General features: G+C 46.7%; 1 protein-coding gene across 2 annotated transcripts in view; it reads left to right on the top strand.

Annotated features, from left to right (window-relative positions):
• The first annotated feature begins 738 nt into the window (after window positions 1-738).
• SFT2D2 (SFT2 domain containing 2) overlaps window positions 739-10289 on the top strand; it is a 28858-nt gene continuing 19307 nt past the window's right edge. For both annotated transcript variants that reach the window (XM_004027855.5, XM_019026308.4), the window contains exons 1-3: window positions 739-2686; window positions 8099-8185; window positions 8419-8504. In XM_004027855.5, coding sequence (XP_004027904.1) covers window positions 2624-2686; window positions 8099-8185; window positions 8419-8504 — 236 coding nt within the window. In that variant the 5' untranslated portion in view covers window positions 739-2623. The remainder of the gene's footprint in view (window positions 2687-8098; window positions 8186-8418; window positions 8505-10289) is intronic.

Genomic DNA, 10289 nt, shown 5'->3' with positions numbered 1-10289 from the left:
CTCTTCCAGCTTCTAGTGGCTACTGGCATTCCTTGGCTTGTGGCTGCATCACTCCCATCTCTGCCTCTGTGGTCACAGTGCCTTCTCCTCTTCTGTCGGTGTCAAATCTCCCTCTGCTTCCCTCTTATAAGGATATACATGATTGCATTTATGGCTCACCTGCATAATTGTGCATGATCTATTTTAAGATCCTTAATTACCTGCACAAAATACCGCCCCACTCCACTTTTCACTATCTAAGGTAACATGTACACGTTCCAGAGATTAGGACATGGATATCTTTTGGGGAACATTTTTCAGTTTACCACACTGTGGGAGATGTTAAGCAGGGCAACAAATGAGTCAGACTTATGTTTACAAAGATCCTTCAAGGGATGGTGTGGCACAGTCAGAAAAAACCTTCTGAAGACATTTATTAAACCTTCCTCATTCTTCTGTGTTTAATGACTACTTAGTATTCTTGTGAATGAATGTACCATAATTTATTTAAGCACTTCCCTCATTCATGAACTTTTAAGTTGTTTCCAATTTTTTTCTATTACAAACAATGCTACAATGAATCACCTTGTAATGGGCCAATTGCACAATGTGCAAATATACCTGTAGGTAAATCAGGAGCCCATATTCTGGGTTCAGACTCAGACACATTGGAGAAAGATAAGAGTGGATGCCTGTTACATTTTACAATAGATAATATTAATGGATTGTGAAATATATACTGAGCACTGTTCTAAGCATTTTTGAAATGGCTTTATTGCAATAGAATTCATATGCCATACAGTTAATTCAAAGCATACAATTCAATGGTTTTTAGTATGTTCAGAGCTGTGCATGCAACCATTACCACAATCTAATTCCAGAACATTTAAATCACCCCATTAGTCTCTTACTACCATTTCCCCTCCTCCATCCCTAGGCAACCATTAGTCTACTTTCTGTTTCTATGGGTTTGCCTATTCTGGACATTTCCTATAAATGAAATCATACAATATATGGTCTATTGTGTCTAACTTCTGTGAAAGGGAAATATCTTGGGCGCCCCCAAATTACTAAAGGGAAAATTCAAGCTGGGAACTGCTTAGAACAAATCTGCCTCTCATTCTATTCAAAGTTATCACTGTGTTCACTGAGATAAATGCACATCTGATTGCCTCCTTTGGAAAGGCTAATCAAAAACTCAAAAGAGTGCAACCATTTGTCTCTCACCTATCTGTGACCTGGAAGCCCCCTCCCACCTTGAGTCTTCCTGCCTTTGCTTCGAGTTGTCCCGCCTTTCCAAACAAAACCAATGTACTTCTCACACATATTGACGGATGCCTCATGTCTCCCTAAAATGTATAAAACCAAGCTATGCCCCAACGACCTTGGGCACATGTCGTCAGGACTTCCTGAGTCTGTGTCACAGGTGCTGTTCCTCAACCTTGGCAAAATAAACTTCCTGGTTAACTGAGACCTGTCTCAAATTTTCGGGGTCCACACTTCTTTCACTTAATACAATGTTTTCGAGGTTCATCCACGTTGTAGCATGTGTCAGTACTCCATTCTTTTTTATTGCATGGGTATGTCACATTTTATTTACCATTAATCAGTTGGTGGCCATTTGTATTGTTTCCACTCTGTTGCCCAGGCTGGAGTGCAGTGGCTTACTGTACTGACATCATGGCTTACTGCAGCCTTGACCTCCTGAGTCCAAGCCATTCTTCCTCCTCAGCCTCGCAAGTAGCTTGGATTACAGGTGCCCGCCAGCATGCCTGGCTAATTTTTAAAAATGTTTTGAAGAGATGAGGTCTCCCTATGTTGCCCAGGCTGGTCTGGAACTCCCAGGCTCAAGCCATCTTCCCAAAGTGCTGGGAATACAGACATGAGCCACCATGCCCAGTCTACTTTTAGTTTTGTTAAGGTCAGTAAAACAAACTACTGTACAAACACAAAACAATTTAACAATCTATTATTCCTTTCAACATTCCTTCGGTCACTTTTTTTTTTTTTTTTGAGACATTGTCTCGCTCTGTTGCCCATGCTGGAGTGCAGTATCCTGGTCATAGCTCATTACAGCCTGGAACTCCTTGGCTCAAGTGAGCCTCCTGCCTCAGCCTCCGGAGTAGCTGGGCTTCCAGGAATGCCCCACCACACCAGGCTAAGGCCTTGAGTGATTAAAAACAAAATCTTTTCCTGTGTAGGCACGATCGCAATATGGATGAACCACAGCCTTTGTTCCCGTCTGCACAAGGCTTCTTCGCCGTCTTTGTGTCTCCGGAGCCTTGCACGTGGTAGGTGCTCAGCATTCGTTGACTGGATCAAGTAGGGCGAGGCAGCGCGGCCCGTTCCGGTTTGAAACTGCTCGGGACGCCGAATTAGTGTTTGGCAGCGCCTGGTGGTCTTCAATCCCAGCCCCTCCGGCCCGACCCGCCCCCGCGACCAAAACAAGCGGAGGCGGGCGCGGGCGGGGGCGCCGGCGCGCGGGGCATGCCGGGAGCCCCCAGGTGGGCAGGTGCCTGGGCGGGGCGCGCCGCGGTTGGCGCCCGGGCGGCGGGGCGGCTGCCTAGCACCCGGAAGAGCCGTCAACTTAGCGAGCGCAACAGGCTGCCGCTGAGGAGCTGGAGCTGGTGGGGACTGGGCCGCAATGGACAAGCTGAAGAAGGTGCTGAGCGGGCAGGACACGGAGGACCGGAGCGGCCTGTCCGAGGTGAGTGAGCCCGGGGCCGTCGGCCCCCCCTCGCCGCGCTCCCGCCCTGCGTCCCCTGCCCGGGCCTGGGAAGCCTGCGGGGACTCCCTGGAGTTTCTGGACGGTAGCTCTGCCCCTTCTCCTCCTCTTCTTCTGCAGGGCTCCGCGAAGAGGTCTGGCACTACACGGGGCAGTGGCCGCGGCGTCCTTTTCTGCCCCGCGCCCTTTCAGCCCATCCTCCCTGACAAGGGGGCGGCGCAGGAGGAAATCCCCGGACTGAGCTGCTAGTGGGAGGGCGGGCGACTGGGCTGTCGGCCCCGGCCCCACCGGCCGGGGAATGCGCTTTAGGGCCGGGTAGGGCTGGGGGCCCCGAGATCCTGGCGGAAGGAGCCCTTGCTGGGTGGGTCGGGGCGCCAGACCCGGACTGGGGTGTTGGGGTGGCGGTCCCTACCTCGCGACGGGGCTGGTGGCCGCGCCCCGAGCTCTGCCTTGGTTTTCTGTCCGGTTTAGGTTGTAGGGTGTGACACTCCCACCCGCCCCTGTAGACATTGCCTTGTGATTGGGGGTGAGAAACTGCCCCCATCCCATGAGGGCAGGGACCACATCTTGTGTCTCTGTCCACACTGCCCACAACTAGACTCTAGACACCCAGCGCCTCAGGAGACTGCCTGCGTGTTGGTTTGTTGTATTAGAAAAGCTTTTTTTTCTTTTTTCTGAGACAGAGTCTCACTCTGTCGCCCAGGCTGGAGTGCAGTGTCGCGATCTTGGCTCACTGCAGCCTCTGCCTCCTGGGTTCAAGCGATTCTCCCACCTCAGCCTCCCAAGTAGCTGGGATTACAGACACCCGCCTTCAAACCCGGCTAATTTTTGTATTTTTACTAGAGACGAGGTTTCACCATCTTGGCCAGGCTGGTCTCGAACTCCTGACCTCAAGTGATCCGCCCACCTCTGCCTCCCAAAGTGCTGGGATTACAGGCATGAGCCACCGCGCCCGGCCTATTAGAAAAGTTTTGATCGTGCTGAAACCTGGCCACTAATGTCCTATGTTGTAGAACCACACAGAATGCTGCATTTCTATTTAGGGTGCTTTTAGCTTTTGTTTTCCTTTTTGGATGACAAAATAACGTTTCTCTTCGCTTTTTGTATTCTTTAGCCTCCGTTCCCCATCTGTGAAATGAGGATGTTAAGATGATATGGCCAACTGGAAACTAATCAGTGTTTCTTCTGGTTTCTCAGCAAGTTCTTCTTTCTCAGCAAGCTGCTTTCACCCACGTTTGTGGTTGCTGATTTTATTCGGTTTTGTTTTGTGTGATACTGGGACTTAGCATGACATCTCCGAATGTAAGATTGCTCTCTGAATCTTCACCTTGAGGGAGTAATTCTATGGGATCAAATGTTGGAGTCACTGAAATTTAACTTTTTGATATTTCAAAACAAGTTGGTGGGTTCTTTTTAATTTGTTGCCTTTATTAATTGGTCAAGGCTCAGGAGTAATTTCACGGGTTCTTTTTTCTTGATTTCTAGCCTCTATTATGAATCTCAAGTGGAACCTCAGACCGGGCCTAAGAAAGGTCTGACTCGTAGGTAGCTGACCCTCGTTATTTAAAGCTTTATTTCCATAGACTGTCAACAAGCCTTTATGAACAATTGGTGCTTAAGAGGCAGACACTTTCTCTCCCTGCAGACTCTTGACGGGTGGAGTGTTGACAGTGGGATGATGCAGATATTATTGTCTTGAAAATCATCACGAAGCAGTGGGCTGACCCTCAACAGTGGACGACTAGTAAAGTTTGCAAACATAAATGCTGAGCTTGTTTTTAACCTAAAATGGTGAACGTCTGTGTTGGGTACTGTGAGAAGGGCTTTAATGTGTTATGCTGAGGCATCTGTTGGATCTAATTTAAAAAGAATAGGTGCTTCGTTCTTGTTTTAAAATACTTTGGTCAGTTGGTCAGTTTCCTCTTTCTGAGTGAGATTTCTGTTTATAACATCATTGTATGGCACTTCCAGAGTCTTGAATTCCTGGGAAATGTTTTGTTGCCGACCAACTTCATCTTCCAGGCTGTTTCAGCTTAGTGTTTACTGATTAGGTCAGAGCCTCCTTTAAAATATTGGTACTGATTTGATTGTCTCATATTTTTCATGGTTTGGGGGCTGGTAGAACTGGAGGATTCTGTGGGGAAATTGCTATTTTGTGTGGTAAGTTGAATTAGGCACTCTTAAAATCTCTTTAAGAGGTCACTAGAAGAGAGTGCTTTTTAAAACTCTTTTTTTTTTATTCCTTTAATGCAAACCATAAAGGTGTGACTAGTTCTATTTCCCCTACCTCTCCTAGGTAGTTATAAAATTTGCATGGCAGTATCTAATTATAGCCTCACGATGAATTTTGTGATTGATACCTCATCTTCATAAATACACCTTAAGTCTTTGGTTTCAATGGACTTCTTTCTGAAAGTATAGGTTTTATGTTTTTTATAAAGGATTCTGGGGACAAGAAAGGTATGAATAGTATCTAATTTTAAAGTGTGGAAATGAAGCAGTATTTCTTTCTCACCTTCTTCTGGTTACCAATCCTGTTTTTCTGAACAATTCTTAGTATTATTCTTGGCAAGAGCCCCTCTTCTCTCCACATCACAGAGTGAAAGGGACCTTTGTGAATAACTGCCAGTCAGACTGCCTGTGAGCGCATTGCCTACAAATTCCATCCAGGTACCATTTTAGCTACTCTAATTTCCAAAAACAATATGCTAGCACAGCTTCCAGCAGTCATGAATTTACAGACATTTTGTGAGTTTGTTTTCATAATTTGGCAAAAAGAAGTGTTTTGCTTTCACTGAGTCCAGTTATAAGAAGTGGAACAACAGCTTCCTCCTTCCCTGACCAAGTGTGAATGTAAAAGAACTTGCAACCACATGTAATGGAAAAATACAGTGGTGAAATATGCCCCCCCACCCCTTCCATTTTGGCAAACAGAGTAACATTTGGATGGATTCAGCTTGAGAGACTTGGATATGGAGTGTCACTTTCCTTTCTGAAGGTAGAAACCAGAAACACATTCTTGGCTGAACTGCTTCCTATTGCGGTTATTTTGATTTGTGTGAGGGCTGGAATCTCACTGAGACAGAGCGGAGTCTCGCTCTGTCGCCCAGGCTGGAGTGCAGTGGCTCCATCTCGGCTCACTGCAGGCTCCGCCTCCTGGGTTCAGGCCGTTCTCTGGAATCTCACTGTTCTGTTGAGGTTATTTAGCAATCTAGATGTCAAAGCCAATTCAAATTTCATTCTTAACCTTATGGTTTATCCTCTTCAAATAGAAAGGTTGAATGTTTTAAAATTATCCATGTTGATGCCATGTAGTGCTCAGGGAACCATCCAGTCCAATCTTACTACCACTTTTCTTGCTGCTGACAAGCCAGTCCAATCCTACTACCATGCTTCTTCCTGTGAACAAGCCAGGCCAATCCTACTACCACTCTTCTTCCTACGAACAAGCCAGGCCAATCCTACTACCACTCTTCTTCCTACGAACAAGCCAGGCCAATCCTACTACCACTCTTCTTCCTACGAACAAGCCAGGCCAATCCTACTACCGCTCTTTTCTTCCCACCTGCAGCTAGTTCTTTTCTCACCTTGGCAAGGTAAGTTCTTTGGTTTTTGCATGACTAGGAAGAGTGGTAGCTTCTCATTTTATTCTGTCCTTGGCGAGAGCTTAAATGCTTTAGTCAGAAGTAGCCTGACTAGATTGTCTGGGGCCTTGTAAAGCCTGCTACCAGAGCATCATCACATGGCTCATTTTGGAGTCCAAGGGGGTTTGGGAAACCAGACTCCTCCAGGAGAGGTTTACCTCAGCGTAAAACCAGGTGGCTCATCTGTCAGATCTTAACACTGGGCCCCTGCTGTCTGTTATCATCCCTAATTTGTGCCTTCTGTGCAGGGTCATGAGCCCAGTTCCATATATATGAATGTATAACCTGACCTAAATACCTTTCTCCTGAGTGGAGAGTAAGGTAGTCTTTGACAATACGTGCCACACCTGAGGGGAGCCTCTCATCCTTCTTTTCAAGCTTCTGGTTTGATGGGAACTCTGGAGACAGGGTTGAAAACAGATCCCTGAGCTGGGGGTAGTCAAGGCTGACGGAGTTGCCAGTCTAATGACTCTTGACTTTCTGCCACTACCTACCTTCTTCCATCAGCTGGGTGGAAATATAGTAGGAAACTTTGACCACATTGCTAGATGGAGACTATGCTGGCCATACAAGGTGAGCCCTGTGTGAATATACATGGCCTAGCTGCCCTGTGTGGTGTTGGTCTCTTATGGCAGCTGTCTTTGTCCATCTTGGAACAACTGTTACTTGCATCAGGTGGACAGACTGGCAGGGTCACCAATGCAAAAACTTTGATGTCATTTTTTTCCGAGATAGAGTTACACTCTTGTTGCCCAGGCTGGAGTACAATGTATGATCTCGGCTCACTGCAACCTCCACCTCCCAGGTTCAAGCAATTCTCCTGCCTCAGCCTCCCAAGTAGCAGGGATTACAGGCATGCACCACCACACCTGGCTAATTTTTTGTATTTTTAGTAGAGACAAGGTTTCACCATGTTGGTCAGGCTGGTCTCGAACTCCTGACCTCAGGTGATGAGCCCACCTTGGCCTCCCAAGGTGCTGGGATTACAGGCATGAGCCACTGTGCCTGGCTGTTGTCATTTTTGACATGGGAAAAGAACCATTGGGAGCTACTCACAGGCTCTCCTGTTTCAGTAGTGTTTTTGGAACTCCTGGCTTCCCCTGAACTTTGCTCCAGGGAGGGATTAATCATGATGGCAAAGACTCAGGATGAACAGGACAGTAATTAATTAACCAGGATCTGTCTCCCACTTGGATGAGTTGGCTGATGCCAGCATCCTGTAAGTACAATATCTGAACCAAGAGTGAATAATGTGGGTGAGAGTTGATGTAGGAGACGATGACCAGTGGAGCAGCTGCTTGAGTGCTGTCCCCTCATCTTTTCCTTATTTCTTGGGACCCTGCCTGGTGGAGGATCCCAGGTGGACTTCTGAGTCCCTGGTGGACTCATGCCTTTCCAGGTGTGGTCTTCATCCTGCCTGGGTTGTAGGAAGGCTCTGGGCTACTCTAGGATTGGCTGTCTTGCCTTCCTGTTTGTGAAATGGGTTGTGCTTGAGGCAAGGAGTTTCTACCTCTGAAGATGTTCAGCTGGAGGCACAGCTGTCAGCTGCTAGAGAGGAGATTCATGTCTGCATAATAACTTTACAGCTCTGATAAAGTCTGGATTTGATGACTTACATCGCCTGAGTGTGTAGGATTCTGTGCTCCTTGCCTTCCCTAATACAACTTAACACTTTCTAGATTTAGTTATGTGCTTGCTTTGTTTTTAGTAAATGTGTGTGTATATGTATTTTTTTTTTTTTCAATTTTAGGTTGTTGAGGCATCTTCATTAAGCTGGGGTACCAGGATAAAAGGCTTCATTGCGTGTTTTGCTATAGGAATCCTCTGCTCACTGCTGGTAAGATTTCCCTTCCTCCTCTGTCTTTTCCTTCTACCTGTCTTTGCTATATATTCCCCCTTTTGTCCACCTCCTTTCCCCTTTTGCCCTTCACTAAAATGCATGGATGAAAGGAGAGGGGAATAAGGGAGGTGGGGAGGGAAACGGACTCCTCAGGGCTTCCTCTGGGAGCTCTGCTTGTGTGGCCGGGTGGGAGGGTTGCTCATGTGCAAATACTGTACTTTAAATTCCAGGGTACTGTTCTGCTGTGGGTGCCCAGGAAGGGACTACACCTCTTCGCAGTGTTTTATACCTTTGGTAATATCGCATCAATTGGGAGGTAACTGTTTTTTAAAAATCCAATTATAGCCAATCATTAGATGGGAAAATGGATGTTGGTTGCCCTAGAGGGAGGTGAAAGAGGAGGCTCCAGTAGTTGTAAGGGATTTGGAGAGAAATAGTTAGAATATCTCACATTCATATCTTATTATTTGAAAACATTTTATATCTTAGTTTGAAACACCTGGGAGAAAGCAGCAAATGTTTTGCCATTGTGATTTTACATGTACAGAAACTGCGACACAAAGCAGTTCAGTGATTTCTCCAGGGTTTACAACCCAGTCCTCCTGCTTGCTGTATTCTTACTGCTGTCAGAGATTGAGTTGATGGTTTTCAAAGGGCTCATCACTCCAGTGGCAATAAGGGAAACTGGTTTTTATTTAGTGTCTTACCTTCACAGACCTGAGTAGCAGCTCATGTGGGCAGGGCATCTGAGCGCTTCCTGGAGGTGGGCAGCCCATTCTGCATGTTGTGGATGCACACATTTTCCAGGTCAAGCTCATTCACACTGATGCTTCAGTCACACTGGTGCCAACAACTCCACCCTCTCCAACTGGGAGCACTGGCCTGGCCTCTACCTGAATGACCTGCAGGAACCTGAACTCAGTCATCTTGTTTCCCCCTTTTCCCTTCCCTTGTGTCTCTGTAAATGGCTTCAGAGTCCTGGGGGTCCAAGTCTCCCCTCCATGATTCCTCACCAGGGCTTGATGTAACCCTGTCTTACTGGCTCCTTCCTCTTTGTCCCCATGGCTGTTTGTGCTTCACTGACTGACTTGCATGCTCAATGGGTAAGCATTGATCACACTCTGTGCTGGGCTCAGAGGACACAAAGACAAGTCCAGTTTGGTCCCTGCCAGGCAGACAGACATATAACTCATGATATAACAAGATATGGAAAGAGATTCTCAAGGAGGGGCAGCTGACACGACCTGAGTCAGGGAGGGCTTCCTAGAGAAGGTGATATCTGAGCTGGCCTTAGCTTTGGCCTGTTATCACCCTTACCTGAGCAAGATGCATCTGCTTGGTCTCTCTGTCTTCTCCATTGCCCCTCTCAAGGCCATTTTCCACTGAGCTGTAGAGCCATTCATTTATAGCCCTGCTTAGCCCCCTCAAGTGGCCCCCTGTTTTGTCTGTACAAATGAAGTCCAAATTCCTCAGCACGCATACAGTCAAGCCTCTTTGAGATCTGGCTTCACCGTTGTCCCATTCCCTATCCAGTGTGCTTCCCAGCCAGGCTGAACTTCTTGCATTTCCCAAAATGCCGTTGTGCCCTTGTTAGGTTGTTTTCTGTGCCTGGAATGCTGCCCTATCTGTACCTCCCCTGGTTTGGTAGATACTTGCTCATTTGTTAAGACCTGGCTCAAAAGCTACCTCTTCTATGAAGCTTTTCCTGATTACCTCCTCCTCTCCAGAATTGATGACCTCTTCCTTTGGACTCTCAGTATCACATCTATATTTATGTGCCAGTGCAGGTAGCATTTTATTACACTGACTTGTTAGATCTGTAAGCCACTTGATAAGGGCTGCACGTGTATCTTGTCCCCAGTTGTACCCAGACTTAGCTCTGTGTCTGGCTGGAAATGGGGGATGTTAATTAAATGATTGATTGCATGATTCTGGCTACCTGTGTAAAGCTTAATTTATTAGTGCTTATGACAGTAAAATGCTGACCGTTAGAGATGTCTCTTGTTGCCTCTAAAGCTTTCTCCAATACTAACTTTGGGTGGGGGGTTGTTTTGGGCAGACAGTGTAAGTTACATTGTATAGTCTAGACTGAGCATAAATA

Source organism: Gorilla gorilla, chromosome 1, assembly GCF_029281585.2.
Source record: "Gorilla gorilla gorilla isolate KB3781 chromosome 1, NHGRI_mGorGor1-v2.1_pri, whole genome shotgun sequence".
Classification (NCBI taxonomy): Eukaryota; Metazoa; Chordata; class Mammalia; order Primates; family Hominidae; genus Gorilla; species Gorilla gorilla.
The sequence above is the reverse complement of the archived record's forward strand: the minus strand, read 5'-3'. Positions and strand labels throughout refer to the sequence as shown.